General features: G+C 28.4%; 1 protein-coding gene across 1 annotated transcript in view; it reads right to left on the bottom strand.

Annotated features, from left to right (window-relative positions):
* LOC123303108 overlaps window positions 1-21737 on the bottom strand; it is a 386779-nt gene that overhangs the window by 61737 nt on the left and 303305 nt on the right. The window contains exons 2-3 of the mRNA XM_044886253.1: window positions 14734-14954; window positions 13504-13639 (exon numbers count right to left, since the gene is read on the bottom strand). Of these exons, the coding sequence (XP_044742188.1) occupies window positions 13504-13639; window positions 14734-14954 (357 nt within the window). The remainder of the gene's footprint in view (window positions 1-13503; window positions 13640-14733; window positions 14955-21737) is intronic.

Below are 21737 nucleotides of genomic sequence, written 5' to 3' on the forward strand. Positions count from 1 at the left end.
ACGCTACAAAAGCTTATGCGGCAAAGAAGAGGAAACGGCAACAGTGAAAGTAAAACTGGGAAATGTGAAGAAAATATAATCCTGGACTGAGAAGATCACTGTGTCAATTGTGCTCCTAGTGTTGAAAGAATTTAGAAAGGGGAAAATGGCATCATAATTGAATTTTTAAATACATCTGCAGAATATCAGTGCATGTTTGTGGATCTTTTAGCAAATTTATTTAATCAACTAAAAATAAATAAATTATTTCCCAATGAATGGGTGGTCCTCGTAATCTCCAACAAAGGGAAAGGAATTATACAAAATCTTGATAAATACAGAGGAATAACTCTGATGTGTAGCTTGAGTAAGGTTTATACAAAAATACTAACAATACGCTTAAGTAAAGGAGTGGGCAGAAAGCGGAAACATTACAACCGAATGTCTGTATTATAACCGACAAAGTAGACAGAAATATGTTATAGAACAATTTTTTTAAACTAAAAATGTCTACTCATATGGTAAACCTTTTAAAGTCAATTTTTAAAGAACCCATGTGTTCTGTTTGTCCGATAGACAGAGATATTCTGCGATCTTGTTCATTTTATACATAAATGACTATCCGAAACATATTGAGAGCTTCGAAACACTGTCCCCATGTATAGAAAAACAATGAAGTTAAAATATTTCTGGAAAACAATTTTAACTGTAGAAATTTATATACCATGTGTGTTTGTACCATCTAGGCATATACATATCTCTTGTATGACAGAATACATCCGTTTAGTAATGCATCTAAGCGAGAGGTATTATATACATGTGTTGTAAGACTACAGATACGATACGACAGATCTTCTGTTGTATGAATGCAGAGAGTGGGAGTTTTGATGAACTAACTAGTTATCTGTAACTAAAAAACTCCCACTCTCCAAGCGTCTTCCAACTAATGTTCAAAACATGTATATAATACCTCTCGCTTAGATGCATTACTAAACGGATGTATTCTGTCATACTACAGATATTTATATGCCTAGATGGTACAAACACATATGGTATAGTGCATAGTAACGAGAATAGAAGTATTGAAAATTCTAAAAATTTTAAAATTCAAAATTAACGAATCTGCTAAATTACCAAGGTCTACGGGGAAAGTGCATATTATTGAAATCTTAGGTTTTACGTGAAGTTTTCTGGACAAATTCAATGTAACAAAAAAAGGAATAAAACCAATTCAACTAATCAAATTAGCAGGAAACAATATAAGAAATCGACTCTGGTCTAAATGATTATTGTGAGCAAAATTGTCAAAAATACATTTCACTATAAATTATCAAAGAATAGCTTTCTACAATGCGTTGCAATATTTATAAAGATATTGCTAGTTTCAATTTTATTTTAAAAATTGGCTATTTATTTTGATTAATGAAATTCGACAACGAAAAATTACAGTTTTAATACATTCTGTACATGTTTTATCAATATTACAGCACAAAACAATTTAAAACTTGGTGAAAATCAGGAGCGTTATTGAAAAATATAATGTAAATCATAGTTGTAACTATATCGCGCGTTATATGATTTTATTTTTCATATCGCAAATCTATCCACTCTCTTCGATAACAATGTATGAATATTCAAACAATTCTCTTCATAGGTATATTATCAACGTTGGTATTATTTTTTGCCTAATACATAAAATAAACTACATGCATATTGCATTTATACAGCGTGAGTGTATCTTTAGTTGTAAAATGAACTTTTGACTGGTGGTACCCACAATACTTATACTGGATAGCACTATTCAATACTGTAATATTACCTATGTTGACGTAGATACTGTTGTATCTGTGTCCATGCCCTATCAGCCTTGTAGTAAACGCCATAAATTTCTTACCGTGTATAAACCACATAAATTAACAAAAAACGTGAAATTTTCATTGAAATTGCCAAACTTTTTCATAATTTGTGGAATAAAAATTTATAAGTAAATACATTTTACGCTTAGTCATCTATTTTTTTAGCTGTCAAGACCGAAATCGTTCAATTGGCTGCAACGAAAAGTTCACCAGTGAAAATTTTGGGCTCTTTTAGAAAACCCAATGAATGATTTTCTCTAGAATTCTATCGTTTGTTTCTCTTCTCGATGGTGCCAGGTACAGCTAGGAATTAGTTTTTTCGCCGCGCTTACGGACGATGTAATTCTCAGCCATTGCTTTTTAACACGATTATATTACCTTTGCTTGTAACTAATAAACAAACTAATAAAATCTGACTTAAGGCGGTTGTCTCCGTATAATATTGTTATAATTTTCTATACTACTCAATAGCAATAATATATATGTATACACATCCTTAGCACACATACGTATTCAAATATAGTATTACTTTTAACATTTTTTTTAACTATACTGTACTGTACCGTATGTATTCTGTATGATAAATAATAATAGTAAACATCTGTGATTCTGTATTAAATATACATCTCACTTACACTACTTATACTCTAAATATAATTATTTTTGGTATACAAAAATTTAAATAACTTTGAGTAATTATATCTTAAGAATGAAGTGGTCAATAATTTTTTTTTTTTTTTTTTTTTTTTTTTTTGTTTTTTTTTTTTTGTTTTTTTTTTTTAAATCCAGAAAAAATACATGAATGTTTAGTTAGTATTTTGAAAATTTTCTATGCTCACTATGCTAATTATCCGAACTTTGATTGAATTTATCTCGGGTTAGAGACGGTCAATCGACTTTTATGGTAAATGTACTTATTCCATAGCTATGGAAAAAGTATTATATGAAATAAGATTATATTCCATAGGTATGGAGATATCTCCATAGTCAATTTTGACCTACAACTAATTAACCGATTAACTTCCGATAATAATTTATTAATTCTATTCTATTATCTGGTCTACTTAAATAATATCAACTTTTATCTCTATACGGTGAGGTGGAGTACTAAATATAATACTTGCTTCTCATATGGAAGCTGATGAGGTCGGTACCCATTCACATAAATTGTTTATTTTTCCAAATTGTTACCCAAAGAGGACACAATTTTTTAATTTTTAACTTAGCGAGTCTAAAAAAAATATAATTAATTATAGTTTGAAAATCTAAAAAATCAAGCTTCATTGCACAAAAAAGTAGGAAATAATTTTAATTTTAATGTATCCCACGCTTTTAATTTTACATTACAAGTAAAATTATTATTCACTTTTTGTTCAATAAAATGTGTTTTTTTATTTCTTTGTATGACTAAAGACTTCATGTTTAAATAACACTCGGTATAAATATCCTTTTTTCTTTCTATTTAATAAATGTAATTATAATTTTGTATATAAACATTGTTGTAATGAATATTGCATTAAAACTGGAGATGATTAAAAAAATATTTTATAAAAAAATAAAAAAATATTGTGTTGTTCAATAAAAAAATACTGTTGTTAAATCATAGTGAGTGTAGTAAATTTTTTGTACATATCGAACTTCAAATTTACTCCTGTGTTCAGACTTGGAGTGGAAAATTTCATTTGATTGATTAATCACACATTGAGATAATATAATACAATTTTCATATTAAAGGTTTGTTTTTAGCCCGCTAGTGAAAGTTTTGTCTATGCGCATTGTTGAGCGTGAATAGAACGTATCTGCGTATTTACACAGTTCGATAATCAGTTTGGACGAGATATTGCAACAAGCATTTTAATGACTTTAAAATGACTCAAATAATCAAAAACGATGCAAAGTATAACTACTATATTATTACACTTTGTAGTTCTTTCTCTAATTTTTCCCTTTCTAGGTCACATTTTCGTTTCCAATTTTGAACTTGATGGATAAGTTAATAAATTATTTTATTTCAAATTTTTTTTCCATTCTGGAAATGTGAAAAATGTTTTTTGTTTTTTCAAGTGGTTGCATTGAAATACTGATTTAGGAATACGATTGTTTTGAATTTGTATCTTTTTCCATTTACCCTTTTAAGCACTTTTAAATATCTCTATCACTGATATGATGTATAGTATAAACATCTTTATGTTGTATATCTATCAAATTTTGCTTGGTCATTAAGTCTGACATTAATTTTTAGACAGTAATGTGTTATGAAAGTTAAAAACATGTGTCATTATTTTTTATTTTAATTATTTCTATAGGTACACTTCGCAAATACAGTTAAATGCGTTTATTTTATAATCAAACTTCGGTGAATTCTGTCGGAGGTAATAGTTAATTCGTAAATTATTCGTGAAATTTTAAATCTTGTCACTCAATTATTTTTAAGATATAAATTTAATCTCACTATTTCTTTCGTGTTTACATTAACGCGCTCGCTGACAAACGGAAATGGACTAATAAGGTAGTTTTATGATCACTCATTAGGATTTACAGCTAATGGATACTTTATCTAGCATTTTTATTCAGAACTCACATCTCCGATAAGCAACCTGTTCTTCACAACAATACCAATACACGTTTATTAGTTTTTACTTACGTGGAATACATAAATGAAACATACATTTATTATTCCATATGTCCATCAAACCTTTGTCAATGTTTGTTATTTTTTGTTTCAAAGGAATGAAAACTGTTTTTTTTTTTTAAATAATTTTGTAAATATTTGCTCAAAAATTTTAATAATTAAAAACTGTCAAAATTAGAAACAAGTTTATTTGATATAAATAAATAAAATTTTCAATTTTTGTTGATAAAAAAACTATTATTTGATTTTTAATGAAATGATTTCGATGAAAGTGATATATGTTACATAGCCAGGCGCACAAATTGGTAAATAAAAATTGGCTGTTTATTCGGATATGATGGTTGATATTTGTGACATTATGGCGCTGAAATCTTTATTGTTTAACCATATACCAAAATGTGGATTACCTTGAATATTTCTAAGTATTTCAAACATGGGTATAAATTCAAAACAAACAGCCATGTTAGAACTTTTCAAAATTGCTTTATAAATTATTTAAGGTAGTACTATCGGTAATAGACTTTCCATTCAGAATTTAATGAAATTTGGCACAGTTGTCCATTATTATATCATAATTAACCATTTAAATTTTTAGATGTTTTAACATTGATCCTTATGAGAAATCACAGATTTTATTTTATTTCACAAAACTGGACGTTCAGATTTTCAGTTCTCTGAAGGTCCCTAAAAATTTAACTGGTTAATTATGATATTATAATGGACAACTATGCCAAGTTTCATTAAATTCTGAATGCAAAGTTTATTACCGATAGTACTACCTTAAACTGCAATAGGTATAATAAAAATGTTTAGATAAATTATTTTATCAAAGCAAAGATATATTTCTTGGAGGCTAGAAAGGCGTATTTCCAAGATAGGAGAAAGTTATATAATCAATCATACAAGGTATTTTGAAAAAAACATTATAAAAGGTATTTTGAAAAAATATTTTTAAATATTGTCTATGTATACTCAATTTTTGTAAAATATTATTTTTACAGAAAAAATGATCAATGCATAAGTTATTGTTTGATTGTTTTTTTACAACATTACTAGTCATCAAAGCTTTTAACTTCCGAATATAACTAGAAAATTTTTAATTTAATTTTTTTCCTCCCCAAACCCTTAATTTCTACACGTCACTTTCGCAAATGACGTTGAGTTCGTTTTCACGTTACGTTCACAAACAAAGGTTGAATGAAAGATCGAGAGAAAGTTTTGAAACATAGAAATCATATGAAACTAAATAAAACACGAAAATTCAAAACATGCTTCAAATTTTTCAAACAAGATTAGATAGTTTTTTTTTTTTATTTCAATTTTTAAATTAAATCGATTCAGTTCTCAGCTAATAATCAGTTAAGAAAATGGTCTTACATTTCCAATTATTATTTGAACTCCGGATAGTGTTATTATAGTAAAACCTTAACAATTTCATTTGAAAACAACGATCAACTCGAAGAATAACTATTCGAAATTTCAAGGGTCCAGCAATAACTATTTAATCCTTAGACTAAACGAAAAATTTACTTTAACCAACGAAAGTAAATTATAACTTGACCAAAAACTGTATCCAAGCACTGAAATAAAATCACAACTCATGAATTTTAAAATAAAAGTATTTTTCATTGAATGCACATACAAAATGACTAAACTAAGCAAATTCCTAAGTGAATTCATTTTTAAATTCGCATATTTAGATATGTGTATATGTATAGATAGATATGTGCTTAAAACTTCACAGAGAAGTGGGATCAACCTTTGTTATTTCAAATGAAATTGGTTTTAATTTTATATTATTCTGAATGTAAGTTTATATGGGTTACTTTTTTAAGATTTTTATTTGTTTCCCTTGTGTCTAATGTACGTATAAATGACTTTCATGTTATACTTTTAAAACGCAAGAAATATCAAATGGATTATAAAATCGTTCCACAAATTACTAATTTTAAAGTTAGTTTTTATATTTTTCAATTTACTAAATCTAAATTTTATGTCTTTTGACCATTTGGCAATTAAGTTGGTGGACATACTGCAACACAATCGGCCCCCACCATATTTTTATTAATTTACAATTTTTCTAATATATTTTAATTAGAATTTGTATCATAATATTTGACGTATTTTTTGGGATATCTTCAAAGCCTCTCCGAAATAAAAGATTTGCGTTTAGAGAGAATATCAGGCAATACCTCCAAAACTATTCACTCAATTGCTAATAACCATGTTTCGTCTTATTTCGAAACAAAAAACTTTTCATAATTTTATCCGGTTTTTATAGGATACTCCATAAAAAAATTCAAATAATTGGGAAAATTTGTTTCCGATTTGGATAACAAAAATGTTTTTTGGATTATGAATTTTTTTTTTCAAAAAAATATAAAAGTGGTTCGCTATGACAATTTAGCATGTGGTTTCTGAGATCTACAAGAATGGAAGACGAGGTATAATAGGAGGTATTATACCTCGTCTTCGAGGTATAATGGAGCAGTTACTCCAATTCCAAATAAAAACTGTTCGTCGTCGATAGATTCTAGGTGATGTTACTTATGATTATGTAATATATTCGGATATACACTTAATTTCCAGTTTCTGTAATTTTCAGCTAATAATCTCAATAGAAGTGGAAGTAATCTAGTCGTAGAGAACACACCGTATGATCGATCAACTGAGCCGATCAAAGCGCTCGGTGTGGACAAAATTTCATTAAATCATCCTCACGTTCAATTAAAATTATTTTATATTTATATTTTGCATATAATAAATTTAATTTTACATCTGAAAGATTCAATAAAGCAAAGAAATATTTAATAAATTTAACAATAACAGTTTTTGACAGATAAAATCTGTCAATTTGATAGTTCACATAATATTTGTTTTCGTTATTGTGTTTATTCAACTTAGTTTTTCAGCTGATCCAAGGAAAAAAAAATTATTCAACTTATATTGTAACTTTTATATAAGAAGAAAATATTTTATACTTTAAATTCTACTTTTTAAATAAATACATGGCTTCCAACACATTAACTAATGTTCTAAGAGCTTGATTTAATGTTGCCGTCAGATGTAGTTTTCATCGCTCTCTCTACGAATCTTGTACAAATATGTACAAGATTTGCACAGAAAAAAAGCAAGGTAGACAGGCCAAGACGGCCAAGAAAATGAATGAAGAAAAATTTTAAAATACAATTAAAACAGAAAAAATTATTTAGTAACTGTAGCTATTTTCTCTTCGTTAAGATTTTTCACAAGTGTTTACATATCACAAATCATCGATTTATATTTACGTAATCATATGAAAGTAAAACACATAATATGATCAAACAATCATACATATAGAATTATGTAATGTATAATGTAGCGTTTATAATATTATGTGAATGATAAAACCCCTTTAAGCAAACATACACAGATAGATACAGACTATGTAACTCAGACAGCTAGACTGTAACATTGTAACTGTATGGATGATATCGAATGCAAATGCCTGCATTGCAGATTACATTCTTATACTTCCAACTTACTATTTCTTTAACTATATTATACCATATACGTAATACATCTTTAGTTTTATATAGGATAGAGTGTTGTACCTTGATGATATTGTTGTTTGGATCACCACACACTTGAAATATGTCTATGATACAGGACTATATATATTGGAAAGGTTTTTCGTGTTAAGAATTTTTTTACGATTATCGTCGTTTGATTTTTTTATACGCAAGTTGATCAATAAGTATCTACTTATCCTGAGATAATTATAAAATTAATCCATCTGTTTTGTTTTTATCTTATATAGGTACAGGTCAAAAATAAAATTTAAAAAACTGAATATAACTTTTTTTCATTATTTATTTCAAATTCATTTGTTATTTCAGATAACATTTATTTCAAATATTTTCAAATTTATAAAATTTATAATTATTGGCAAAAATCATGGTTAAACTGCACATAGAAATAAATTTTAAAACCACAAATAATTAGTTTATATTCAAAAATTTTTCTTTATTTTAATAAAAAACAAGTGAAAACAAACAATTGCCTGAGTTAATTGTTGAAATACCATGTATAGACAGTGTTGATTATCCTGTCATATTAGACATACATACATATGTAACACATACATACATATATTACACATATATAACTGATATACCCATATAATACATACTATACAATTTACGTATATTTGCGCTCTCACGGGTAAACAGTAATGTTTACGAAAAAAATTTTCAAAAAAGTTTAATTTTTTATAAGGAACACTTTTTTTATTTAAACTTTTGTTCTATATCTAACGGTTTACAAGATGGGTCCTACGGACCCAAGATCCAATTAACTTATGTTGCTCTTTACGAAATCGACCTCACTTTTTACGTTCTCACAATGCTATAAAAATTTCAGCTTGATATCTCTTTCCGTTTTTGAGTAATCGTGATGACACACGGACAGACAGACGAAAGACAGACAGACAACCGAGAATGGACTAATTAGGTGATTTTATGAACACCTATACCAACATTTTGTTCGTAACATCAAAATTTTTAAGCGATACAAACTTATAACTAAACTTAATACAACTTGATATATTTCATATAAACATGGTATAAAAATAATATTTTAACTACCTAAGGAGCGAAATTGAAGAAAGTTGTCTGGAGACAATGAACATGAGTCCTGAATCATTTTCATTGTCTCCGGAGACGAAATAAATGTTGGTTGTAAAACAACACAACTGGGGCTTCTTTACTTGCTCTGGTGGTATGCATACTAATTTTGATGCCGTTGCGGAGAGGAAGTGGAAGCTTTGTTTCGCGTAGCATGACGAAAGTATCTAGTTCCGTTCCACAGGCACGTAAAATTATTTATGAAGGTAAATTCTGATTCAAGGTGCAGAACGCTCCCTTACTTACGAATATGTAATACATAGTATCATGACTTACTTGTTTGAATAAATGCATTATAAAAAGGGTTTTACTCAAGTAACTGCGTTCAAATACTATAAAATACTCTTATTATAATGAAATGCTATAGATTTTGATGGAAGTTATTGTAAATGAAAGTAAACTATCAATCACAAAAATTGAATACAAATTACGAATGTTAGGAAAGTAAAGAAGTAACATTTAGCACGTAGAGAATAGTAAAATTTCACTTGTATTCTTCCTTGAGATTCTTCTACTGTCTTAAATTTTAAGAAATACGTTAGTTATTTAGACACATGTTGATTTTGTAAGAAACGTGATAAACAGAAATAGGTATTGTTGGAAATAATAGTAATTTTGTATAAAACTTTCCATAATTTATCTAAAATTAAATTAAAAATTGTATTCCTAAAAATTATTTTTCTTCATCTCCTAGTCGAAAATAGGGTCCTTATTCAGCTCCAGGAACACTAGCTGTTTTCGCTTTTTATTTTCAAAAGGAAGCAACAATGTTAAATTTTAATGTACAAACTTCCAATCGTTATTCAAAATTTTATCAAACCATACTTTCAAGTGGCTTGGAGATAAACAAAAATAGTATACAACCCCCTGTCAGAATGTTGGATACCCTAGCGCGTGTGGTATAAAATTTCTGCTTCACACGCCAAGAAATCCAACTATCTAGTCTGGGGTCGTAATATACTATTGATATTCATAATTTATATGATAGAGTTTAAGAAAGGAGAATGTTCATCCAACAACAAAAAACAGGTAGGTAATTCAGGAATTATTGCACCGTCATGTCATCATCAAATAAACTACCAAATAAAATATTTAATGTGTCTGGAATGAATGGGGTACTTTTGACCAAAAAATATAAATCGTTACTTTTTTTCATACAATTTTTACACTTATTGCAATCGGAGTAGGTTGAAAGGGGTAATTTTAAACTGCACTATCCTTTTCTACTTACAACGAGTGTGAATAGAATGCAAAAGAAACACTCATTATCAGGTTGGTGTTTGTGGCGCATTGTTATTTTTTTAATTCGAGTGTTCTTACTTTAGACAAAGAATAGTGAATGGTATAGGAGGCTTAAAAGTAGTACTATCGTATATAGACTTTAAACTTATTAGTTAAATAATTTTTACCACTTGGATTTTTCTCTTCCAAAAGATTCTAGTGTAGTTTCCATCAAGTTTAATGAGTTCTTGTACATTGTGCAGTGAATTTAAAAAATTATATTACCATTCAACCAACATTCCGTACCAAAACTGACTGCGTAGCTATATATAAATAATAAAAGTTAAATTTACAAAATTTAAAAAACACTCTACAAGTGCAATTTATTCTTTGTAAACCGATGTTTGGAAACTTTGCTATAAAATGTTCTGAATCGATTCGGTTCGACCGTTTAGGGACTACGATGCCATTGAGAAACACACAGACGCACAGATAAAGACTTTAAACTTATAACATCCTTCTTAAATCAATATCAAAGTGGTGGTCAAGGGCATCAAAATCGATGAAAAGAATACTTAAAGGGCTATCACTTTTTTTGCACAAATTTTTGGAAATATTTTAATTGAAATTGAAATATTTAAGTTGACTTTTTTCTTTTGAATTATCGTTTTAAATTACCTAATTATTTTACCATTTCACTTTTTGAAATGAATGTAACCAGATTTATTTGACCATTCATTTCCATAGTAATTATTTATATGTCATGCCATTTCCAAACTGAATCGAATTTGAAGATCATCGCCAATTTTTTAGTTTTTTCGGGTACGGAAACCCAAGCTCGCACTTGAAACATAGCTAAGAACACTCTTCGTTAAATTACCTTTCAAATGAAACCAAAAGAATTAAAATCGGTTCATCCGTTCAGGCCTTACGATGCCACAGGCAGACAAACACACAGACACACACACATAGCGGTCACCTTTTTTAACAGCCCTTTTTTTAGTTCGGGAGCTAAAAATACATGATCCCAAGATCTACATGTAAACAGCAACTGTAGCTCCATATCAAAACAATTTGCATCCTTCGAATTTACAGTTTATAACCAACGGGAACTAATCTGATCACTACGAGGAATGCGAAATTAATTTAATTTATTTGTTGATTTCGGTGAATGCGGAATCATTAAAAAGAATTCATAGTTGAAATATAGGTAACTAAGTTTAAACAATAATTTTGAAGTTTGAAGTTTGGTACTATCTAAAAAGCGTGCGTGTAATAAAAATGTCATATTGGAGACCTCAGGTTTCGAGCCATCGTCTTTTTGTATGTTATAAGTGATGTAACCTCAAATCCCATTGACGAATTTTCATGAATTTGTTTTACAACATTCCTAATACTCAACTATATTTAATTTTTAATCTTCCATGATCAGTAAAGATATTTGTTACTTTGTCAGCAGTAGCTGCGATAACAGGTGCGGTATGCATCTGTAATGTTCCTTTGGAGTTTCCATTTATATGAATAATAAATCCGTAACATTTTATCAAAAACATAATAGATTTTTATCTCCAGTTCCAGGAATATTTTCTAAGTTTAAAACCATATTAAAAACTATCGTTCCCTAATAATAAATTTATATCGCAATAATGAGGACTATATCAAACAAGAAAAAAAAGAAAATTCATAAGTTATGGTTACACCATTTATTTGTTGAGAATGTTTAATGACCATGCTTGAAAAGATACGAAACATTTTTCAAATGCATTTAATACTAATAATAATAATACTCTGTTATGTGTCAGGTGTAATATATTTTACTATTTCATTGTGTGATGGAGTGAATAGAGGAAAGTTGTCTAGTAGGCCCTACTCTCCAGTCGGTTCATTACAGTTATAAGTTTGCATTTTTCTGATTAGCGTGAAAGCCGTTTTTTTAAGTCAAAATCTCTTCTGGAACGTTAAAAACAAAAAAGTTTTCAAAATATGGTCTTATAAAACTGTCATTTCAGTATGTATATACTATCCGTTTTCAGTGTTAGTCTAGACTCAACGATTAAGTTCAACCTGTTCTAAATTTTTGAAGTGAAAACTTTTATAGGATCCTTAGACAATATGTAATATATCCCTATCCCTATATCTATATATTGTAAATGCGAAAGTAAGCATGTTTGTTTGTTTGTTTGTTTCTTACGCTTTCACGCTAAATCTGGAATGGTTTTTAATGAACTGTACAGGATATTAAATTTAATTTGACATTACCATTTTTTAAATTTATACAGAAATCTTTAATTTATGTTTCAAAGCGATGATTATAGATGGAGCAGTTCTATGATCACCATTTTGAACCATAAATTTAAGAATTCTGTAAAAATTTAAAAAAGAAAATGTCAAACAAATCATGGGCAACTATTCTGATATACCCCATGAATTATGACTATTTTATATTTAACAAAATTGAAAACTGTGTATATCAAGAGAGGGTGTAGGCTACAAAGCGGTGGTTTTTATTTTTTACCCCGGTGAACTGGGCGGGTATCAATCTAATGTCTAGTAAATACTATTTGGTAGGGTAAAATCTTATGGCCTTGCATCATTAACCTAGAAAACTAAAACTTCTTTCAATCGAAAAACGACATCTCTGTAATTTTGATTTTCGTTAACTTTTAATTAGTGTTCATTTGTAAAATGATTAATTTTATGATTTGTATATAATAGTGTTTTATACACACGTTAGAAATTTCAATTTACAAGCAATAAAATTTTAAATATTCATATTATAATTAATTAAAAAATTTGGAAAAAACCCAGTTATTGCAAAGTTTTAAGTTTTCACTTGCGTCTACAGTCTCCACGACTGCTTATGTTTTTTTACTTTTTGATTCTCGTTTTAATTATTTTAAATAAGTATAGAGAAATATTGTTTTGTCCAAAACTTTTGCAGTAATGTGCGTGGATTTATAAAATAATTTTTCAATGTGCTATGATTACGGTTAAAACTATGGTCGAACTTGACAATCTTCTCATTCAACCAAGCCAACAACAATGTTAAATGATTTAAACGTCTTTTGGACGCTGTATGCTATGCTATGTGGGTGGAAAAATGAAAGACTAAAAGAAAAAAAATTATAATTGTAAAGAATAACAAACATACCAACTACAATCATATCACTTTGGTCAGTGACAGTTTGAAATGATGGTGCTTCAGCAGATACTTCACAACGGTACCGACCACTACTTTTCAAATTCACTGAAGATAATACAACGGTATTTTCTGATGAATTGTGTAGCTGAAAAAAAAATTCTTTGTGAATGCTTGTTTTAGAATTCAATATATCAATTTAAGCAATACGCTGTTTTAGATTTAATTCACTTTTTTTAACTTCAATTTATTTTCAAGTAATTACCAAAAAGAATAAAGTTTCGAAATTTAAGACTAAAAACGCAATTCAGAATTACGAATATTAAATTTTAAATAACCATCTAGCTTTTTAAACGATGCTCCCTTATATATACTGATTAGAATTTCTGTTCATACCTTTTATTATGAGAATATGTATATTAATTAGAGCAAAAAAAATATTACAAATATATTTTACACCCGATTTATAGTTTCCAATAAAATGAGCTCTAAACTCTTAGGTTAAAGCTCCGTTGCATATTTGAAAACAGTACTAAATTTAATGTTTTATATCAAATCTGCAACGCTTGACAAAATAATTTAATATTTTATTAATAAAATTTCAAAATATCTAAAAATAAAATTAAAGTGGAATTTACTGCAAATATCAAGTAAACTTAGATACTACTACCCCCTTCCCTTATCAAATCTGGTCAAACTAAGCGATACCACTCTCCTACTAGTATACGAGCGTATTTTATGAGAGGCCTCAAACTGACTTCATTTCGACTAGAAGCCAAAGTTCTCTATTTCCGAAAATTCTTCTAAATAATTTTTTTTTTCCATGCCGCTAAAAACTTTTTAATCGGTGTGTGCGAACTTCTCTTTGACAGATATTTTTTCTTTCTAGCTCGTTTGTATGATAATTAATAAATATAATTATAATTTCCAAGTATGACGTACATCCTTTGTAATTCAGAATCGAGAATAACGATTTTTGCACTTATTATTCAACTCTCTTCCTACCGTCAAAGTAAAGCTTGTGTGTGAAAATAGAAGTTTCCAAGCCGCATGAAAGAAAAACATACCACTCACTAGAATTTTCGTCCATAAAGAAAGAACATTTCGTCGAAACGAACCCAATTACGAAATATTAGTTTGATGCTTATCATCCCGAAAAAACCGTTCAGCCTCCTAGACTAAAACGCATAAATGTTTTAAAGAGTTATTTAATGTATAAACTAATTGTTCTAAAAAACTTACATCAACTGTGACGCCAGGTAATTGAAATACTTGAACTGGTGGCCGTTCCATTGGCACATATCGATAAAATTCATTACCATCTTTATACCACTTAACTGAATATAATGCTTCACCATCTAGATCGTAATGGCATTCAAGTCGAGCACTTTGATCGCGTACCGTATGATTTGGTATTCGTACTTCTGTTAAGCGAAGGCATGCAGCAAACTCAATTGCAACCACTGAAACAAAAAAAACAAAAAATTATTTTGACATAATCAACAAGATTCTGAGAAGTTTATAAACTTTTGTGTTCTTCAAGTATTTTTTAATGAAACAAAAATATTAATCAAGAAACTTTTTTAGGCAAGTCTATACCATTATTTTTGTAATTAAATTTTCGTTTTTCTGATAACATTTTTGATTGGTTAACAGATCGGTGTATATCTTGTTCATACCATTTGAACGTTTTGAAAAAAATTGATTAAAATTAAACTTATTAAAAATAGGAACACTTTTCATAAACAAGTGAAATTTACAAAATTTTAATACCTCCGATAATTTTTCCTGATACGGAACACTTAACTCGCACTTGAAACGTATCTAAGAACATTCTCCATTAAATTAGGTTTTTTCTTAGAGCCTTCTCAAAACTAAACCGATTTTGAGGATCACCGCTTATTTTTAAGTTGTTTCTGTGCAGAACCCTAAACTCACACTTGAAACATAGATAAGAACTCTCCATGAAATTGTCTTTCAAACGAAGCAAAGGAAATAAAAATCAAATCATCCGTTTAGGCGCTACGATGCCACAAACAGACATACAGACAGACAGACACACGCACATAGCGGTCAAACTTATAACACCCATTTTTTTGATGCGGGCTGTTAAAATGTATCTCATCTGGTTATCAGATGGGTAAAGATCGATCTTATATCATGTCTAAGAACAAATTTTTTTTTTTAATTAAAAAATAATCTTTTAAAAAAGTAAATCAGATGTTTCTAACAAGTTAGATTACACGTCAATATACATTTTAAATTTAACCCTTTAGTTGCAATATAGTCCCAATATTTAAGAATGTGACCTTTATATATTTTTACATATGTGTGAATAAAGGGTTGATTTTGTATAAATATTGTTAGTTATTTTCTATTTGTTAACAATTCTTTCAGGTGCAGACAAAGATATTGTAACAAATAATTAAACACAAGTCCAACAGTGTAAAACACTTTCGATTCTTGTACCTACACTTGCAGTCACCGGAAGGATTAAATTACAGTGTTGGTGCCACATGAATGCGAATTATTTCGAAAATTTTGTATAGCCATTTGAAAAAATGGCAATTCAAGGTAAAAATTCCATTAAAAAAATAACTAAGCGACGGTAGCATCATATTCATAGTATCTAAATAGATTTTAAGTTAAGCCTGGGTAAATCAATTTTTTTTAATTTGTACAGATAAAATTCCTGCTAGAAGTTTACATGTACCTACTAGATGAAGCAAACTAAAGACTAGTTTTGAAAACAAAAAGTTTCCACAGTCATAAAATGTCCACCACAATCTACTTTGGAGGAGATAGGGTCGTAAAAACAAAGGCTAATATCAAAGGAAAAAGGCGATATTTTGTTCATAATATTTTCATTTTTTAAAATTTGTAATGGCGCGGTAAATCGCCATTTAAAAGAGTTGACAGCATCGAGATAACAACTAAATCGAGTCATTACTAGATTTTTCATAAAATAATCGTCTCTAGTAATTTTTATATATGCCACCTAAAAATTTTGTGCCATTGAAGTTACTTTTGGAGCATAGTGGTATAGAGGAATATCACATATATTAAAATAAAGTTGAGACTGATATTTACACACCGCCACTCAAACTAATCAATTACTAAATAGCAAATGGAAATTTTTTGTTTGTTTTTAACCATGAGAAAGAACATTCATTAGATAGGCGAGACACATATTTGCTCCGTACATGAGTTTCATTTCAGGGAGCTACCATAGTAAAGACACAATACTTTATTAATATAATTGTATTATTTATTCAATTTGGTCTCTTTTGTTCACAATTTTCAATGCAACAAGTATAATTTTTATTTTTCAATAATTTGAATTTGATGTTTACTATTCTATTTACATGTAAACACTTGAAAATTAGTCATATATTGAATGAAACGCATGATTTATTTCAAATTTTATAAAAAGAACAGCGCTGCAGTCATTTAGAAGTTCTTTCCACCGGCTATGCTCCTAGCCAATAGGCTTCTAAATGATTTTATATAGATAACCATACAAACATTTCATTTATTATATTTGTATTATAGTTAAAAAAAAAAAAAAAAAGAAAAAATAAAACTACATGAAAAACTAATTTATTCATTTTTTCTAAATATACATTTTCATTTAATGGCACCTCCACTTTTTATTACGTATTTATTATATAAAACTTTTGTAAAAATGTGCTATGCGTTAGTGTAGGCGTATAAAATAGAACACCGTAATATCTAGAGAATTCGAGGAGGGGTAAAAGTTATATGAAAAAAAAACTATGAACGATGATTGATTTAAAACCAATATGGTTGTATGCTTCGATACCATTTCAAACATGTATAAAACTTTTAATAATTTATCATAACACTGAGTTTGAGTATTTAGTTTTTCAAGTGGTTATACACATACTATATATATATATATATATATAGAACATATACTCATATACATGTATAATAGGTATAATATACAGGATGGTTCAAGTTAATACTGCAAAACTTCAGCAAATCGTAACGTTTACATAATGATAATTTCGCGGTACACTTATAGTTGGGGAAGCCTTCTGTTCGGGATACAGAGTGTTGAAATTTTAGAACAAAAGATCATTATGACTATTGTCAAATCGACTGCTTAGAAAAAACTTTTCCACAAAGTATGATCTAAGAATCCTTCATAATTTATAGATTTTAGTGATAAACTACGAAAATCGTCTGCGGATATTTAAACGTGCCATAACCCTGCTTCCAAAAAAATATCTTTCACCACCAATTTAATGGAAGTTAGTGGCCTAACAAATTTTTTCGAAACTGGGTTATAGAACACTTATATCTAATTTCCCATTTCCAAATTTTTATTACTCTGAATCTAGAAAAAAAGGCTTTTCAGACTAAAGGTGTCTTGAGAATTTACCATTATTTATACGTTAATACCATTTGTTGTAGTCCTGCTGTTATAACTTGAACCACCTTGTATACATGCATAAAATAGATAAATGTATTAAATTGAAGCTTATGAAGAGAAGGGTCTATCAAAAGAGCTCTAGTAAAATTTTAAAATAACTTTCGAAACTACCTGCTATGGGGATGTGCGATAGAGAAGTATGTTATTTCAAACAAATATTTCTGCCGCCTCCATAACTACATAAAAAAAAAAAAAAAAAAAAAAAAAACAATTTAAAAAAATCAATTGTGAAAAACCCATTTGACAGAATCGTTCACTAATCGGAACTCTTTTCGCCTGCCCCCACTTTCCACGCCGCTTTCGTCCACTCACAGTGTTATTGTTTGTTTGTATGTATTATGCATCTAATATAATTCATTATTATGATTCTAAAAACAGCAATAACACGTGCTTAATGCTGTGTGTATGGTCTCGGTTGGATTTATACATCCCAATAGTGTTTTTGCAAGGTTTTTTTTTTATTTATTTATAATAAATTTTTTCCTACAATCCCAGTAATCGAAATAAATACAATACTTAGTTATAAAAATTAACGAGACTCTATTGTTAACTGTGTCATGTTTTGCATTCCTTTATGATGTTTTTCCAGTTCCTCATTCAATTACAATTGAGCAGTGGATAATATCCTAGCATGCATGGTTTTCTTCAGTAAATTCCATTTTGCAAACCGTTAGAGATAGAACAAAACTTTAAAAGTATACAAAATTTCTAATAAAAAAAAAAAAACAACTTTTGTTCAGAACATTTTTTCGTAGACATCACTGATTTTCGAAAATTTCGAAAGTTTTCTAGAATTTTTTTTTCAGAATGTTTCACAAGACCACTAGTTGAAGTTATCTGTTATAGTTTTTTTATCTGTTAGGTATAGTATTTTTCTATATTCTTTTAACGGATTATTTTTTGGATATAATGTATGTATGTCATTTATTCCAATTGTCCCAAAAAAAAGATAATAATATGGCTAGTATTTTTATGACAATGCAGCTTAGAAAACTATGACTGTATACATAATATAATATATAAAGATATTGAGGTAACATTTTCTAATTTTTGTTTGACTTGTTACTTCTGAATACACTCAATGTATTTTTGTAGAAATAGTTGACTTTTATATTTATTATTATCATTTATCAATCAAGTGGAAATCTATTGTATAAATGTTGATGTACTACTTGGTATAACTATATGCTACCAGTATACCGACCATATGAGAAGTATTTGAAGAAAAAAGTTCATATAAATTCTTCAGTTCTTGCATTTTTTCGTTTTACCACCAACTAAGGAAAATCGAACTTACATCCAGATCTGATTAATAAAAAAGCAAACTTTTTTTGACAAGTGCATCATTCATACAAAAGGTATTGTATACATTTTGGGGAGAAAAGAGAAACATTTATCTAAAAAAATTTGATATTTTTGGTGATTTTAGCCTTCGCGGACTGGCGGTACTCTCAAACTCTGCGTTGTATGCAGTTCAAACTATCTAAATATATTGTTTATTAAAATAATGTTTCATAGTTAACAAAATAATCAAAACTATTTACTTAATACCTATTTCAGTTTGAAAACAGCCTTTCGAATACTTTTTTTAATTGATTTTTAGCAAATTGCCGAAGGAAATGGAGCTATTGCTTTTGTAAATAAATAATAAGAAACATGACATATTCTGGACAATATATGTATTGTGGAAAAAGAATAAAAAGTTTATTATGTGTCCATTCCATGTATGTATGTATGTGTCCATTCAATATTCGATTTTTAGAAAAATAAGGGAATTCGCTTAGCTAACGCAGCCCTTGCGATAGAAATTTTTTTGTTTTTATGTGGTAAGCAAACCTTTATTTCCATTTACAGGACTTTAGTGCCTCAGCAGAAAAGGCTTTGGAATCAGCATGAAAATTAAAATAAATTATTTTAACTTAAAATTTATTGTCTTAATTTGACCTAAATAAAACTAAAATGCATGTAAAAATAAAACATTTCCTATTTTTCCAAAACTGGTCGTTTAAGGGTTAAAATAATAGATTGTATTGAATCTTGTAAATTTTCACTTCATAACACAATGTTTTTTATGAGACAATATGTTTATGCATGTATCTAGCTAATCTTTATTATTTGCCTGAGAGATTTGTTGCTTATGGTGAAACATTTACTTTTTTTTTCAAAATTGAATGAAATTATAAACTTATAACAACAGGTATGTAACTTTGACCAATAAAATATAAATATCTTAACCCGTCAGCACCCGCGTCAACCGTTCGGTAGTCCTTAGCCGCGTGATGAGATATTTGCTCACGCGTTCTGTACATGCTTTAAATATTTCTCGAATATTCGTTTACTTTATAAATAAATTGTAGTTTATTTTAAAATATCTTTACAGTTTCTGTTACTTATGAGAAAGAAATAAGGAATTTAAGGTGTGGACAGAAAGAAACATTCTATTTTACCATATTTCTATCGCAAGATTCTTTAATTTACTAAGTACGACTTATATCACCGTCATGTTAGTTACTTATAGTAACTAACGAAAGAGAACGAACAGCTCCGAAAATTAAATTTTTTTTCTTACACCTTTACCCTCGCGATGAAAGAAATTTCTGAAGAACTTAAATAATTTTTTTTTAAACTGTAGATAGGTTGAAAAAATCTAAACAATTCATAATTCGAGAACAGATAAAATTATATGAAGATAGAAAAAGTTTCAATCAGATATACCATTTGAAAAATAAAAGTTATATTAGTTTTAAATCGAAATTGAGCAAAGTTCTCATAATGCAAGAACTTTGATAACGCTGACGAGTTATCGTTTGGATGAATGTCTTTTAGGAATATCGCTTAGCTCGATCCGAGAGACGGTTTTTCATAAAGATTTTCAGTGATATTTCCGAAACTGCTCGTCCAATCATCATATGATCGGGACTTTTATAAATTTTTTGCCAAAATTATTTTATAAAATGAATGAATCATTAAAACTGGAAATATGAAAATTTTCTTGACTTTTTGCAAAGTTATTAGTCACTAACTAAATTTTTTCAAAAAATCGAAAAAATCACAAAAAATATTTGTGTCAGAATGAAACAAAACCAAGTTTCTCAGGTAATTTTTAGCCGAAATTTAACAAAATTGATCTTAATTTGACGATTGGAAGGATTTTTCCATTAAAATTACCTTAAACCAGCGGTTTATATATTTTTTGGTCCAAAATTACCTTACATAATGAGTTTTTTCCAAAACTATAAATAGGAATTTTTTTTTTGTAACATGAAAGTTTCACGATGGGATTGAATATCATATTAGGTAGTCTAATAGATGAAAAAAAATTATAATCATTACTAACTATATAGTAATAAATTATTTTATGATTATTACTGACTATTTCATATCATTTATGAAAAACTTGAATTTCTATTTAAAAAATATAAAAAAAAAAAAAAGAAAAGTAATCTATAAATCTATAAACGATCATTATATTCATATCAAGAATTTAGATCGGGTGATTTTAGCAGAAAATATAGCTTGCTCGTTTAATGCTCAAAATAGAGATATGGAAATTTTATATGGTCGTTGATGTTACATAATATACGGGGTCGAAAAAATGTTTCGCAAAAAAGATGTTTTTTACTTTATAAAGGAAATTTTTTTTTGTATCCTCACCAGGTACAAACAAGAGCTATAGCACTATTCGGCTATTCTATTTCTCCTGTTAACATCACCCGATCTTTAACAATAAATTCTTTTAAGACATTACTTATTACATTATATATTCCCGATAAAAATTAATTAAAAC

Source organism: Chrysoperla carnea, chromosome 1 (assembly GCF_905475395.1).
Source record: "Chrysoperla carnea chromosome 1, inChrCarn1.1, whole genome shotgun sequence".
NCBI lineage: Eukaryota > Metazoa > Arthropoda > Insecta > Neuroptera > Chrysopidae > Chrysoperla > Chrysoperla carnea.